We start from the raw sequence: 17805 nt of genomic DNA on the forward strand, positions 1-17805 counted from the left end.
AAATCTTAACCTTCACTCTAAGCAATAAAGATATCAAGGGGACGAGCACGAGCATCATGAGTGAGTTCTTAAAAAGTACTGTATTTTTTAATTTTAATGTGTAATCTGTTCAAGTGTCCAAGTTACAGATACATAATACACCTAAAATTCATGGTACCACTGTAGATTTATTTTTTTTTTTACACTTTATTAATGTTATTTCTCATGGTGTTAGTTCAGTAATTAATAACGAATAATTAATAAACTCCTTTATCTGTGGATAAAATATGTATTTAAAGAGTATTGTTTTATAAACCATACCAGCACATATATTCAAAAAATACTTTATTTTTTAAAATATTTTTGAAAACTCACGGTGCATAATTTATTTATTATTTTTTTTTTTTTGTAATTAGGAAGACATTAATCACAGAAATGTTTCCTGTGAATAAACAAAATCCAGGCTAACAGAAGAATGCATCCAGAAGGACAGGAAGATAACTGTGGCTGCTTCTTAAACTGAAACTTCCCCACAGTGTACGTGCTCAGGTCTCGTGTGGATGCAAGCAATTGTTTTTTTATTTTGGGAGCAGGTCTGAAATAAACCTCCTCAGATACTCCATTAGGTGTAACAGTCTTAGTTCTTCTCACCTATTTGTTTACTGGGAGAAAGTCCACAGTTGGCAGGTGAACCTTTGGTAAACAAAACACTCACTGGAAAGCGGAAACTGATTAGCTAGTCTACTACTGATCCTAAAGCTTGAGTCTCTGTGTGGCCAGCATTGGAGCTTGACACAGGCTGAACACTGTCAGGGATCACAATCCAAAAATTCAACGCATATCACATACAGATCATTGACCAGCAACTGAGCATGCCTCTGCTGTCTACCTTTTTAACTATTCTGTTCCATTACATTATTGCACGTTAATAATAAAACATCATTCATAAATACAGTTTTGGCATGGAGAGGCCTTCAATTTGCTATCTGAACCAGCATTAGTAAAGAAACCCTCAGCACATCCCCTCATTTGTTCTCTTTTGTGGCTTTCTTGTGCTCCTCATCAGACTCAGGTTCTACACCTCAATGGTTTTGTAGTAGATTCTGGAGTAGATGTTGTCCAGTTGGCTGTGAAGTGCATGGAACGACGGTCGTTTGGAGCTTTCAGCTGCCCAGCAGTCTAGCATCATGCGGTAGATATTGGGAGGACAGCGACTTGGACATGGCAATCTATAACCTGAAGCAAGTACCTCCAAGACTTCCTTATTTGTTTTACCTGAAGAAGAAAAGGAGCATGTGCTATTTTAGATTAAACACTGTTCATACCACATGCATACAAGAACAGGGAAGAAGTAATTCTCATAACAGGGATTATTAGCTAATTAGTATTTTTTAAACTAATGACCAATGACTAATGAGAAATTAGATAACATGCAGTAATATTTCATATAATATATCATCCTAGAGTTAAATCTGGCCCAATTTATTACAATATTAAAAAAAAAAAAAAAACCTGAAATGGAACATCAAAATAATTAATTCTTCATTTTGGTTCATGTTAAGCATAAATTATATTTATATAAGCATAACTTATAAATTAAGTTTCGGCTCCAGTGCTCCACATCAATGTTTCTTAACCTGGAGTCTATCCCAGAGAACACCCTGGACACGGTGCCAACACATCTCCGGGCACAATTACACACACACACTTACTCACACACTACGGACAGTTTAGAGACGACAATCGGCCTACAGTTTTTGGACTGGTGGAAGAAACTGGATTACCCAGAAAAAACTCTCAAAATACAAGCAGTGTACCAAACTCCACACTCATGTAAAAGCAAGAAATCAGACCCTGGGGGTCAAAGGCAAATATGCTAACCACACAAAAAAGACTGCACAAATTCCCTGCTTAAGGCCCAGCTTGAAAGAAAAACCTAAGCTATAGCAGCTACCTCTGGTCATATCTTGACGTAGTCACATGTCTAGCTAGTGACAAATTCCTTAACAGAAAATGTTTTTCAAAAACATTTTTCATGTTCCTTATTCTTGCTGCCAAAATCAAAAGCTTAGCACATATACTTAATAGACGCGTTCTATATTGAGAATTCTCTGTCTTTCTCTATATATCATACCTGATTTCATGAAGAAAAAGTATGAATTTTAAAGAGACAGGACAAGAGACTATAGTTGGGGTTTGTCAAATTTCCAGCAAATATGATTAGTAGATAAGTGACTGAAAAATTCTTTTATCCGACTAATTTATCCCATTCAGTGGATCCAGAGATCTTGGGAATGCTTGGTATACTTTGAGAATTCCACCTGAATAGGATGCTAGTCCAATCACAAAGCATAATGCACAATGCACACACATTCACACCTATTGTGTGACATTTCACATAGCTAAAATAACTACTCACATATTTTTGTGACATGGCAGGAATCCCAGAGGAAACCCGTGTGGATAAAGGAAGAACATACATAAAAACATAGAACATATATTTGTTATCATATGAATAGCAGGAAAACTAAGAACAAGGTATTCATACCCTCATATGGCATCTTCCCCCGTGACATCATCTCATAGAGCAGCACCCCGAAGGACCAGACGTCAGATTTAACAGAGAAGCGCTGGTGCAGAGCCGCTTCAGGAGCCGTCCACCGCACAGGGATCTTAGTGTTTCTACTGGCTGTGTACACACTGTCCTGCAATCACACATGTACACACTCATACATTTATACATATAGGGCTTTTTTCAGAATGATCATTAGTGAAAAATTTACATACAGTTTTCTATATCCTTTTTTTGAACTGCTTATTCTAAAATAATAAGTTTATCTCACTGGACATGATCAGTTTACAGCTCATGTCATTGTATAGGGATCTTTTTTTTTGCACTCATCATGTAGGGATGTTATACATGTGGGTTAATTAACTTTTTTGTTTTTTTAACAAAATAGTAAGTTCTCTGGTAAGAATAATAGCAGTGCTGAGTCTCTTCGTGTATGGCTCGGTCCAAAGCTCCTGGCAGAGACAACCAGGCCACAAGGAGCCAAAATATAAGAAAATATATAGTATTTATAGTATATATAAGTATACAGATGTATAGATATGTCACCAAATATGCTATTTATTAGAATTTTTGTTATTAATTATTAAACATTCACAAAAATGGGTTATGTTCAAAAGTATAAAAATAACAAAATAACAGTTATTAATTTAGATAATAATACAGTTTATAAATAGATACAAAAAAAAGTATTAGGGCATTAAAGATTATTCTAGTTTCACAGTTAATCCATAGTTACAGACTGAAGTCAAACTCAGGCTGAACCTGGGAAGATGGAACGCTCAACACTGTGCCATGTGCCAGCTAAATCTGGATTATATCATTATTATACTTATCGTTTTTTGCTCATTTTATAATAGGTGCCAATTCTATTGGAACCCCCTGCATGCAATGACAATCACAGTTACTAAAGATCATTTAAAGAGCATTTGTTTTTTTGCTAAATGCTTCATCTTGTTCAGGAGTCCAGTGAATTTCATTTTATAATTATTTTTTTTGTCTTAATTCCAAAGTGAATGTAATGGTACGAACACGCTACATACATACAGTATATTACACATGTCTACATATGTATAGACTTTGTGTACACATACCATAGTGTTTTGTATAAATGTTTAAATATAAACCACTTTTCAGGATCTAAGCAAGTCAATTTGCATGATGCATGTTTGTGTTCCACGTTAATATTTCCTAGATTTAAGGAACATTTGATGAAAGGAACATTTTGTTATTTGTGTTACCTTAATAATACGGGCTAAGCCAAAATCAGCCACTTTACACTCCAGGTCACTTCCCACCAAGATGTTTCGGGCAGCCAGATCTCGGTGGACAATGTGCCGGTCCTCCAAGTAGGCCATCCCTTCTGCAACCTGACTAGCCATGTAGATCAGATGAGCTGAGCTCAAAACCTGTCCCTCTGGGGCTGCAGTACCAAGGGAGAGAAAGAGAGAGAGAAATTAAAGTTAATCATTGAATATATATTCATTGTGTCATGAGACTGTACGTGATGTACTGTATATAATACACATCAAGGTTCATAATTATATGAACACTGACAAAGTTGTTATTTTAGCTGTGCATCACAGTTGAAATTAAATAATGAATATGAGCTCAAAGTGCAGATTCATTTATAAATTTAAAAGTTAAATATTATATTCATCTATGCAAGTACTTTAAAGGGTGTCCCTTAAAATGGGGTGGGGTTACATATAAATAAAGGGCTTTAATTCCAACACCAATCACCTGATTTGGATGTAAATACGATCATAATTATCATTTTATTTCAACAGCAATATATCGCAGCAGACAGCTGAAGTACTCTTTATTGCCAAAAGTTTGTGTAAATCTGACCATCATACCTACATATATGTGGTTCTTTCCCATACCGTTGCCACAAAGTTGTAAATTATGCATTAATCCCCATAGTTTGGATCGAGTACATATAGGTGTGATAATCTGGTGTCCACGTACATCTGACTGTATTGTATAAAATAACTAGTCAGAGATGTAATATAATTACACTTTTAATACTAGGAAGTCCAGCATCTCCATTTTACATTGTACAAACAATAGACAATAAAAAAAAGGCAATAAAAGCATATGAGTCAATGTACTGGCAGAGGAGAAACCATGGTACTGGTCCTGTGAAAAAAGAAAAATCTTAGTGACTTAATCTTATCAATGTTGATATAAAATTCAGTTCAAAGTCCAAAACATGTTTTGATGTTTATGATATTTCAGAATCTCACAGCTACAGATTAAATAAATCTATGATTCTATGAAGTGGAAACCTGCAGGAGGAAAACTATTCATTCATTCATCTTTTGTAACTGTTTTATCCTGAGTCAGTCACAGTGGAAAACTTTCCTAAAAGAACAGAGCCGGTTATAGCAACAACTCAATGTTAATGCCCATGGTTTTGCAAAGGGTTGTTCAAGGACAGACTCTATGTGTCTATGTGTGATAGCAGAAAGATTTCTTGTTGGTTTTCATACCATAATATGTATTGACCTCATAAACAATTTCAGGGTCTCATAGCTACAGATTGAATCTATGATTACTGGAATACTGCAGGAGGTAAACTATTCAATTATTCATTCAGTATTTTGTAACTGCTTTATCCTGGTCAGAGCTGCAGTGGATCCTCACCCTGTAATAGGAACACTGGGCACAATGCAGGGATACACCACGGACAGAAGTAAATTACAGAAGTAAACTCTAACTGATTCATACTGCACATACGTCAAATGTGACAAAAGCATTAAATGAGAATTTGGTCATCTTGAAACAATGACTATGAAAATTCTAAATCTGTACATAGTGTTTTTTTTCTATATTTACACATTATTTTATACAAATCCTTTATGAAAAAAGACTTTATACCACATAACTATTTACTGTGATTGTGACTGTGAGCCATTGTGACCCATGACTGCAATTAAGACTAGCTATGAAACTATGTTCCAAATGGCTTAGTGTTCTTCTGAATACTTCTACACAGCATAAACAAAACAAGGTGTGATTTCTTTTTGCATACATGGTTCCCTAAACATTAAACCCTCCATATGGGGAACGATTGTTTACTGGTAAGTTGATTCTCAACTTAATGAAGCACAGATTATTTCCTGTTCTGAAGGACAGCTTTGAGTATGAGAAATGACTTAGCTTAGTCATTAGCTTAGCTTAGACTTACTGTAGCTCAGCCAATAGTTTATCAGGTTCGGAACAGGAACGGATTATAACATATTATCTGATATCCCCATAATACAATTAGGTCTTTAATATTGATAGACTTATAACAGAAAATATAATATGTGTGCATAGTTTGTGTAGTTATTTGGTGTATTTCCAAAAAATAAATGAATGTGATCATATAATCAGAGTAGTCACCCTCTGGCAATGGTAAAAAAAACCAAAAACCTTGTTGATGTTATTGTGTGCTAATTTTCTCAAAAACCACAGACCACTATATTTTTGTAATAATAATCCTTCATTTTGACAAACTTTCTGATTGTTTTGGAACAATGTGGAATAATTTAGCTAAAGTTTTTCATTAGGAACACATGCCCTTTGGTAAAAAGTGACTTTCAGTCTGATTAAAGCACATTGTGGTGACAAAGATAATCAATTTGCCCCCAACCGTTTTACACCTTAAGGTAGGAATACACCTCACGTTCATTAATGCAAAGAGCAAAAGGTACTCAATGTGCTCTTCTGCTCATTTGGAGGACGCATGGGAATATGCGAAATAGTGAAAATTCTGAATTGGAGTGGCGGAGAAATGATTGTAATAGTTTACAAATACATATACATGAGATTTGTGTTATATGCACTCAAGAAAGCCTGAAAATAATTAAAGTTGGATATACACTGTATGGCCAAAGGTTTGTGGAAATCTGTCCATCACAGCACAGTCTGTCCTTGAACATTACATTTTAAATCCATGGGTTCAATCCCTTTTGTTGATATGACAGCTTCCATTCTTTTGGAAATGTTTTCCACTAGATTGTAATGTGACTGTGGAGATTTGTGCTCATTCAGACTCAAATCTGCCATTCTGGGGGAACACGAAAAGGCATGGCACACAGAGTTTCCGTTCATCCCAAAGGTGTTCAATAGGATTGAGGTTAGGGCTATGAGAAGGCCACTCGAGTGCTTATGGCAAGCCTGGGAACTTCATGGAAACTGCTTTTATGCTTTGTTCACTGGAGCACTGTCATGTTTGGACCCCTTAATTTTAGTGAAGGGAAATCTGTGCGATGTATCTACAGTACACTAAACAGTAATCACACAGTACATGTTTATTTATTTATGTTCCCGATCAAACCTCCATTCAGGTGAAAGGACACTTATCTATCTACAGCTGTTTAAGACCAAACTTTATTCAACTTTCTTCCTCTTGGCAGCCTTTTCACCATATAAACAAATGTCTTGATTTTTCTAATAAATTCCCAGCTTATTATTTAAAATGAACTCAAATCATATTATCTGATACCTACTTTAAATAATTTGTTAATCACAGTGAAACTAATATGAAAAGGTTGCACTTAGTCTTAATCTGCCAAAGGAGTCGTGATTCAACTCATTTAGAAATCCCACAAGCCAGGCAGGTGTTTAGCACTGTTCTGGTTTCTGTTTCAGGTGATAATAAAGACAGAATAACATTACCACCTGGAATCAATGGTTAAATTAGCTTCTCAGTTTTTGAAGTGTGTTCTCTCTTGTTACCACCCAAAGCACTAAATAATATTTATCATTTTTAAAAATGGGTATATTTTTTAAAACCCTGCTGCACGGACACCAGCCTGAAGCAATTACATAATGCAGCAGAGTTCTGTACTGATAAGGCTTTATGTGACCTTTCATACATGATATTCATTAGGCCTACAGTATTATTTCCAGGAAGATACAGACATACTGCCACGATGCTTGTCAGGAAACAACTAGACTTAAAAATATAATCATTTACATGCAGCAGTAAACCCCAGATAAAACACACAAGACTTTCAGGATGCAAATGTTTATGATTACGTTGTCCTAATTAACAGAAAACAGCCAAGTATGGCTATTACAGATATGAAGTGTGAAACTACAAACATTCATTTCTTTCTTTCTTTCTTTCTTTCCTTCTTTCTTTATTTCTCTATCTTTCTTTATTTCTCTTTCTTTCTTTCTTTAAGACCATACAGTATAATAATTGGCATATGACTAATGTTTCATTTGGTTTGGATTCTACTGTAGTGAAGAGAATATGGACCTGAAATGACAAACTGTGACGTTTAATTTGAGAAAATAGCTCTAAAAGTATTTTACAGGAACACTCACTGGAAAGGTAGGACTTGAGGCTGCCTTTGGCCATAAGTTCAGTGATGATGTAGACGGGTTCTCCACGTGTACACAGTGCTAGCAGCTGAATGAGCTTTGGGTGGTGCAGGTTTTTCAGTGCGTGGACTTCCTTCACAAACTCATCCATTTTGGTGTCCTCTACAGGCAAAAGAGAGAAAGACATGATTGAACGACCGTCAAAACAATTGAACTTTCAATTCTTTACATTACAACATTTATTATAAAGGTGAATTTCCAGAAAAGTTATGACACTGTGGATCTGGGGATTAATATTTATGCCTTATGAAGATATTACATGATGTATAGTGTATGTCTAAATTTATTTTGAGTAAAATCGTTTATTTATTTTTGTTTGATTCATTGTATTTAGTATGCAAATAATATAACATGCCCCTGCTTTAAGACCTGAAAAATGAACTTTGTGTTATATATATATATATATATATATATATATATATATATATATATATATATATATATATATATATATATATATATATATATTTTTTTTATTTTTTTTTTTTTTTTTTTTTTAAAAAAAAGCATATATTAGATACAATTAAAAATGGACTGTGAAAATGAAAGGCATGGCCATCCATGTCTGGTAAATTTCAAGTGACAATAAATAACTGACCACCTGTGTATCACCGTATCATCAGCTTGTACAGAACTGAATTAACAAAGAAGTGTTGAGCATTACTTGTAAGGATACCTGGCATCATGTGATTGTTTACTGTGGGCCAAAAAAAAAATAGAGGAATTATATACTTAAAAAAAAAGGTTCTGATACCTACTACGGTTTGGTATTTGGAGAATGAAAACTAAAAAACATGTCACTCTGACATTAGCATTGACTGTGCTATCTTGTATCTGTTCTTGTATTCTTTTTGGAAATCCCTCATCCTTCTGCACAAGCATGCAAAGATAACATCTTGCACAAGGTAAAATGTACATGGAAAGTGAGGAACAGATGTTCAACAAACAAACAAAGTGTAGAAGTTCCCTAGGTCTTGTAACCATGGTGGCTAAATTCTCCCACGAATGAAATGAATGAAAACTAATGACTTCAGCAAAATGGTTTGTCTCAAGCTACGTGTTTTTCATGCAATCAGATGAACTCCAAACTGTTATTCTAACGTTTTGAGAGAAAAATTGATGAAGTAAGTACTTAATGTTTACATTCATATTGTATGTGGGGCTTTGGAGCTGAAATGGACCATGAAGAACAAAAATAAGAATGGCATTATGTGGCAAACAGCCAGATGTCTATCTTCCTCTTTGTGGTAACAAAGAGGCTGTGGCAACGACTGCGGCTACACAGGTGTACGTGAGAGTCGGTGTGTCTGAAAAAAAGAGGGTGTGAGAATAAAGGAAGTGTGACTTATTATGACTATTCCTTCTCTCAGTTCCTCGTCTAAAGTGTTTTAACTATGACCCTGGACAGTGCTATATATGGGCCTCTCCTCTCTGACAGGTTTTCACTCCAGACAAATAGCTGACATACCTAAATGACAGGTATGATTCCGGTTTGGTTGCATTTACATTCATGGCATTTGGCAGATGCCCTACTGCTTTTATCAATGGATGCATCGAAACTGGTCACTGGGTCACATAATTAGAATACAATCAGTCTAAAAACTGTGCTGCTTTATATATTTCAGGAAGATGGAGGTCTTTAGACTTTGTTAGAAGACAGCCAGTGACTTAGCTGTTCAGACATCTAGGGGAAGTTCATTCCACCAAATAGGTGCCAGAACAGAGGAGAGTCTTGGTGCAGTGCTAGGTGTGATAAGAGCATTGAGATAAGAGTCGGCTGGTCTGTTTTTAGTTTGTAGGCAGTCATTAGCGTTCTAAATCTGATACGGGTAGCTGCAGGAAGCCATTGAGGAGAGTTCAGCAATGGGGTGGTGTGGGAGAACTTCAGAAGGTTGAAAACAAGTCACAGAGCTACATTCTGGATCATTTCAGAGATCAAATTTTGCTCAGAGGTGTCTGAGGATCAAGTTCCAATAGTCTTGTCTCTAAATGATAAGAAACTGAACAAGCACCTGAGTGGCCTTCAAAAGGACAAATCCTTCTGATGTTGCAGGGGAACTCGACATGGGCATGCCTGATAATCAGTGTGTAAGGCAAAGGACATGAGGAAGGGTAATAGGAAAGTAAGTCTTCAGCAACACCAACACTTTGTGCATAAGACTGAAGTTGATTTAAAAAGCAGATTAAATCAAACTGCAGGTTAAATCTGGTTTAAGTATCAAATCATATTTTGAGACTGTTTGTCCACATTGCATAGTATAAGGTACTAAATGTGATTTTTTTTTTTTTCAGATTTTAGTCGCACTGGATTGCTTATCTACATTTATATTTATTTGGCTGATGCTATTATTCAACATTTTTATTCAAATTGACTTTCAGTTGAAGGCAAATAAAAGGTCTAGGACACAACAATGGCAGCTTAGTGGTAGGGCTGTAGTCCAGACTGCCAATATCAAGTTCAGTTCATGTCCATAACCAGTGAAAACTAAAGTGGACTAAAATGTTTACTTCAACTAGCTCAACTTCATTCACATGTTCCACCAATGATTTACTACAAGAAGGAATTCATTCTTGTCAAACTTGCAAAAAAAAAGACAACACAATTACTCGTTCCAAGTCAAGACCATATGAGACCAATGCCCATGTCCATAGACTAATGACCAGTTCCAAGTCAATACAGAACATGTCTCAAGACAAGCCTTAGGTTCTACAGCCATAGTCGATGGTTCTAGGATTTAAAGTCCTTTGGAACAACTTTCCAATCAGTAGGCTAAAGCCTTTAATGCCCCTTTTCCACCGAGGCAGTTCGAGTGCTGGTTCGGAGCCAGAGCCTAATTTAGAACCAGTTCTTTCTGTTTCAACAGCCAAAGCACCGGCTCTGAACCAGGAAAAGTGGTTCTTAAGTAGCACCAAAACGCTGCTGGTCTAGCCCACTTTTGTCATGGGCTGTGGACGGGGCTACTGTTAGCGCATTTGATAATGTACCTTAAGTATACTAATGTTTAATACACTTTTACTTTACCGCAATATGATACATTATCAGCACACATGATAGCAAGTAGCTACATGCTAAGGCTAACTTTTTTCTGTGTTAATGATAAAATAACGTTATGTACTTTATCGATTACAACCTCCGTTTATACAGATTACATGGAGCTGCACGTACACGTTTTATTCGCCGCGTTTGGATGTTAATGTAGGTTCACAAAGCCATGAGCATTAACAGTAAAGCAACATCCGCCATTGTTGATGTATTTCTGTTTGCCGCTGCTGCGCTAAAGTTGCTGGGACACGTGAGACGTATACAGTGACATCACACTCGGCGCTGTGATGCTCTCTAGCCGGTGGAAAGGCAAACCGGTTCTTAGAAGGTTCGCCAGTGGAACCAACTTTGAACCAGCACCAGCGCCAGCTCTGCACCAGCAACCGGTTCTTTCCGGTAAAAAAGAGGCATAAGTGAACCCTGCCCCTGTAGCACAGATATGACTGCACAAAAACGTCAGCTACATGGATATTATATTAATGGCACAAGATGTGAATGTCATAATATGGAGAATTTCCGTTGATTATGTTTTACATTATGGCAACATCCAGTCAACTAATTCATCAAAGACAACAATGTCAAAAACCAAGGACGGAGAACATTTGAGTACTCCAGGACCAGGAACTACACTTGTTTGACCTGTCTTCAAGCCTTCATTCCAAAAACATGCCAGTAGGTGGACTGTCCAAATCTAAAATTTTCCTATGAGTGAATGAATATGTGAACAAATGCTGCAGATCCACCACAACCCTGACAGGGATTAAGAAGTTATTGAAGATAAATGAATGAATGAACGATCAAACCTTAGCATTCCATCATTTATGTACATCTCTGTATCTGATCTTTTCAAATTAAAACTTATAGCCCTCTGCCAAATTAATAAATGCGAATAGGATTCAAAAGACTGCAGCATGAATAGTGACGTTTCACACTGACTTTATAGCAGATATCAGAACAATGTAAAGTTGTATGTAAGGAGTGGTGTGATGTGCAAATAAAAAAAAAACTCACCTTGTTTCAACATTTTAATGGCCACTTTCTGGTCCTTAGTAGTCCAAAGGGCTTCCCATACTTCACCAAAATGCCCTTCCCCCAGTTTTCTGGCCAGCTTAAACTCTTCTCTCGGTCTCTCCCATGGCTCCATGTCAAACAGCTCCCTCTATACACAAACAAATGCATGGCAAACACACACACGTTAAGTAATTGGAGATCACCTTCCTTTTAGCTTATCTACAAGGACAATACTATAATACGACCTCAATATGGAGTATTTTTCAATGGAGTATTGAAATGGAAAAGAATGTTCATATTCATATTCAATTCCATAGACAACACCTTCACAAGCGTCATACCTTTTCTATATTTGGGGAAATTAAACTGTAGTTTCAAACGGTTATCTGAATGGGAGAAAGAGCCCTTCAGAACTGGATTGTTTTAAGGTGTGACAATACACCTGATATGGTAATTTCCATTTTCCAATTCATGTGAGAACGAACTGAATGCTTTTGTGCTTCTGTGTATTTGTATATATATATATATATATATAAAACTCTAAACTCTAAATAACTTTAAGACTTGAAATTTTATTTGAATTGAAGTAACAAAGCATATGATGGAATACAAATAACTGTTCATTGTAATTAAAGAAATTGTATGCAATAAAAATTATTGAGCTACTTTATACCTGGTGTTGAGGTAATATCATTTTCGTATTTTAATACATTTGAAAGCTTAATATAAGTAATAAGAATCTAGAAGAAAATAAAAGAAGAACTGAATTCTAGAAAAAATCGTATTGATTTGAAATAATATTTGAAATCTTATTCATTGAAATGATATTCAAAGGCTTTAGTGTCAATGCTCTCATTTCCTTTAATGATTGAAATTAAACACCAAACCAAAAAGACATTTACTGTATAATTTAGTAGTCTAGTGAAATGCAACTGTAATACGAAGCAGTGAAAAGTGACAGAAGTGCAGAAGTTTTGTTGAAATGTAGGATTTAAGTGTGCCATAAGGGTTCAAGTGAATAAAACTAACAGTAAAAGACTGAAATGACCCTATTATAGAAGAGAATAGATAAAGTGAGTGTGTATGAATGTGTGTCTCGCTTTGGAGCTCCTCTTCCATGGCCTCAGTGTTTCAGCCTCTGTTCCTTCTCAGTAAGAAGAAGACTGTAAACTCACATCGAAGCCCAATGGTAAAAAAAGAAAAATCGTGTAAAGGATATAAGATTCGGTTTTTAGGGTTGACTTGAGCTCTGTAGAGGAATAGTTAGAGTTCTTGTACTTGGCACCTGCAGTCAGCTGGAAATCCTCTTTGTGGGCTTCCATAAAGAACCTTTTCTGTTTTCTCTAGCAATTCATGACTCAACCTATCTTTCTACATATTTGCTACACCAGCTTAGAATTTGGATGGATAATAACAGAAATATCTGACCTGTTGTACACATGGCTGGTCCAGAGGGCACCCCAGGCTCCTGGGGTTGTTCTGGTAGTATTTGATAAGCTCATCCAAAGTGGCAAAGGAGATCTTATCAGACACATAGTAAGCACCGACTGAAGACCGATGGATACGGAAATGGAAGACTTTGTTTTCACTCCTGGCTGTGAAACAAGTAATAAAATCTGTCTGTCAGATAATGTATAAATGATTTCTGTCACACTGTTTAAGATACAACACCACACTAATGTACTGTACGAAAGCACTATTACGTAGCGTGATTCAAAATCTCACTATACAGCAGATCACAATAGAGAGTTCTACCTCAATCCCATTCTCAAACTGATTCCTGGTTGCTAAAACTAAAACATGCTTAATTCTATAAACCTTTTCAACAAATAATAGCAATATTCAAAATGTCTTTAAAGAAATATTCCACAATTTCTTCTCCAGTATAAAGCATCTTGCTATGAGGATGCTAAAGTAAGTGTATAAATGTAGCGCACTTTCTGCTGCCCTCCAACACAGAAACAGAACTGCTGACTCGGTAAAATGTACCAGCTGACCAATAAGGTATAAGAAAATGCATACAGAAAAATAATGCATTGCTGGGTCGAGGGTATGGGAAATACTGAGACAATTGCAGAGGCAAGGACTGGGTTATTGTTCACTTGAAAAAGAGGGAACAGCAAGGACAGAGGAGAATAAAGAGTTCAGTAAAGCAAATGCATGCAAGGCAGCAATCAGAGATGGGTGGAGAATAAATATTCTGTCTGTCTCACCTGAGATGGTGTATTCATCACTGTGACTTTCACTGATTCGAACCAGGAAAGAGCCTGTTTTATTTTGGGAAGCCAAAAGCAGCTGTTCAGCTTTCTGTCTGTTTATGTTCCCATAGTACCATCTGACACACACACACAATAAATTAGATAAATGATATTATTTGCAATATTTACATTAATTACACACGTTTTTTTTTCATATACACTGCATAATATCCAGTAATCCAGTAATCTCTTGATGCTTAAGCAATGTATATCATGCTTCTTCTTCTTCTTCTTCTTCTTCTTCTTCATTTTAAATGTTTATCTTCTAGTATCATACATAATATGTATAAATATACACTAGTTCGGTTATATATGTAATATGGTAATATTTTGCTATGGCTCTTTGGTACACAGGAATTTCATTGTGCTCATAACTGAACAGTTTTCAGGACAAACAAATCCTGGGAACCATAACACCGGTATAAGCATGGGTGTGGAGCATGGCTGAGCAGCATGGGTGAGGTCATGTGCACTCACTCGCTTGTTGTATGTGTGGGTGGTGACGTTGTATGGTTTCAGTATAATTGTAACAGGTTTCAAGTGTGCATGTTTGTCATATCAGCTTGCCTGAAACCTGTGTGTGTCTCCATCCTGCATGTACACTCTATTGTTCTGCTCAAGATAGCAAAGCAAACAATGAACATTCATTTGTATAGGGTGGCTGTTCAAGAGACATAAAGGAATAGGCTGTAGGTGAGCAATAATAGTGTTTCTCTGCGAAAATCAGAGTGTTCTACTGAATCAGGCTCAATTTGACCTGCTCTTTGTATTGACAGCATTTGCACCTGTGACTGTGGATTGAACAAAAATAAAGAACATATGATACATTCAGCAAACAAACAAATAAACAAATAAATAGAAAGGCAATAAACGTAGAGTGGACTTCATGTTGTTGTGTTGGTGGCGGTGGGGTGTGTGTATGTGTGGTGTGTGTGGTGTGTGTGTGTGTGTGTGTGTGTGTGTGTGTGTATATGTGTGTGTATGTGGTGGGGGGTTCAGTGTGTCTACTTCACCATGGACAGGATCAGTTTGAGCAGCAGGACCAACAGCAGGACTAACAGCACAGCACCAGCTTCCATCTGCAATATTTTCCCCACTTACTTGTATTTAGCAAATTCGTCCTGCAGCATCGCGACGTAGTTGGCCGGCACCAGGCCGGACTCGAGGCTTCCGGTGAGTTTTTTGGCCAGAACATACTGTCCTCGCTTTTCTATTACCGACAGCTTGTCTCCCTCTTTGACCGACAGCTCCTCTTCGCTGCGGGCTTCGAAGTCGTACAAAGCGGCGTAAAGCTGCGCAGGCCGCCTCTTGGGCTGCGGCACGCGGAGGTCCCCCGACACCGTGGGGATTTCGTCCGCCGGAGTGACGCTCGGATAACGCGGGTTAGGCCATAACCAGTTCCACAAGCGGTTTAAACAGGGCATGCACGCCCGGCAGCACACCTCCATTCCCCCCGCAGTCTTTCCGTGCTATTTGCTCCACCACCCCCACCCCTACTCCTACCCCTCCAACTCCACCCTGGTCCTGACGGCACACGTCAATAAAAGGTCCAGCGACCACAATAAGCCGCAGCCTGGCGCGCGTGCGATCACAGATCCTTCTCCTTCATTAAGGCTCGTTCTAGCTCTTATAAGGTGTTCCTCGCCTTCCTTTTGTAGTGCAGTCAGCGTTATGCGAGCCAGCAGAGCGGAGAATCAGGTGAAACCGGTTTGGTGTAGGGATGGATCAGTAGCGCAGAAATGAGCGCGCTTTGGGAACGCGGAAACATAGCGCCGTACAGGAGCTGCACGATGTGCATAGAGAAACAGTGAAGAGCAGAGTTCACGGCTCGCAAAGACCATCCTGCGCGATGGGAGAGATTTATCGCCCTTCACCAGTATCATCACTCCCGCCGCTGCTGCTGCTGGTGGTGGTGGTGATGATGATGATGATGGTGCGCAGCATCCGGTGTGTTTTCTCAGGAACCCGCGCGTGGCTGTGCGTGTCTCTGTGCGTGTCCCTGTGCGTGTCTCTGTTCCGCTGTCGGCCAGCCGTACTGAATGCGTAACCCTGAAGTCATGCTGGTTATTTTGTTGTTCTGTTTTTGCTCTCTGGGTGGGTGTTAAAGGGTCTAAAATAAATTTGCATATGCACGAATAGATAGTTCATTCCTTTGTCTTCTCGCAAGTGTACAGTAGACTGCTGTATTACAATAGGAACAACACATACGAACACAGGGGAAAAAGATAACATCGATAGGCATATAATAGCTTATTATAATACAATAATAATATAATATCTATCTATCTATCTATCTATCTATCTATCTATCTATCTATCTGACCTCCTGTCTGTCTGTCTATATATACAGTATACACTCACCGGCCACTTTATTAGGTACACCTTACTAGTACCAGGATGGACCCCCTTTTGCCTTCAGAACTGCCTTAATCCTTTGTGGCATAGATTCATCAAGGTACTGGAAACATTCCTCGGAGATTTTGGTCCATATTGACATGATAGCATCACGCAGTTGCTGAAGATTTGTCGGCTGCACATCCATGATGCAAATCTCCCGTTCCACCACATCCCAAAGGTGCTCTATTGGACTGAGATATGGTGACTATGGAGGCCAGTTGAGTTCAGTGAACTCATTGTCATGTTCAAGAAACCAGTCTGAGATGATTCGCGTTTTATGACATGGCGCGTTATCCTGCTGGAAGTAGCCATCAGAAGATGGTCATAAAGGGATGGACATGGTCAGCAACAATACTCAGGTAGGCTGTGGCGTTGACACGATGCTCTATTGGTATTAATGGGCCCAAAGTGTGCCAAGAAAATATCCCCCACACCATTACACCTCGAACCAGTCTGGCCATTCTCCTCTAACCTCTGGCATCAACAAGGCATTTGCGCCCACAGATCTGCCCTCACTGGATATTTTCTCTTTTTCGGACCATTCTCAAACCCTAGAGATGCTTGTGCGTGAAAATCCCAGTAGATCAGCAGTTTCTGAAATACTCAGAACAGCCCGTCTGGCACCAACAACCATGCCACGTTCAAAGTCACGTAAATCACCTTTCTTCCCCATTCTGACGCTCGGTTTGAACTGCAGCAGATCGTCTTGAGCATGTCTACATGCCTAAATGCACTGAGTTGCTGCCATGTGATTGGCTGATTAGAAATTTGCGTTAACGAGCAGTTGGACAGGTGTACCTAATAAAGTGGCCAGTGAGTGTGTGTGTGTGTGTGTATATATAAATATATATTTGTTTGAATATTGTGCATCGATAGTCATTTAAAATACGAAAGGTACTACTACTACTACTATTATTATTGTTATTATTATTATTATACCACATATACTACACTGGGTCATGGGGAACCTGGAGCCTATCCACAACCTCTAGGCTATCGCACAGGGTATGAGACACCCTGGACGGGGTGCCAAGCCATCATAGGGCACAATAACACACACACACACACACACACGTGTTTGGACTGAAACCTTGGGAGAACAGGTACCAAACCCCCAACCCCATAAGTGCAATGCAAATGTTCCACCAGTTATTAGTAGTAGTAGT

At 38.0% G+C, this 17805-nt stretch overlaps 1 protein-coding gene across 1 annotated transcript; it reads right to left on the reverse strand.

Moving 5' to 3' along the window:
* Positions 1–540: 540 nt before the first annotated feature.
* srms (src-related kinase lacking C-terminal regulatory tyrosine and N-terminal myristylation sites) lies at positions 541–16182 on the reverse strand. The gene is made up of 8 exons (XM_060893380.1): positions 15344–16182; positions 14198–14319; positions 13413–13579; positions 11985–12132; positions 7874–8032; positions 3790–3971; positions 2528–2684; positions 541–1254 (listed from the first exon to the last, which is right to left on the reverse strand). Exons 1-8 carry the CDS (start codon positions 15688–15690, stop codon positions 1055–1057), a joined length of 1482 nt encoding a protein of 493 aa, XP_060749363.1. The 5' UTR covers positions 15691–16182; the 3' UTR covers positions 541–1054.
* Between the last annotated feature and the right edge of the window lie 1623 nt (positions 16183–17805).

The sequence above is a fragment of the Tachysurus vachellii genome, chromosome 19 (assembly GCF_030014155.1).
Source record: "Tachysurus vachellii isolate PV-2020 chromosome 19, HZAU_Pvac_v1, whole genome shotgun sequence".
Lineage (NCBI taxonomy): Eukaryota > Metazoa > Chordata > Actinopteri > Siluriformes > Bagridae > Tachysurus > Tachysurus vachellii.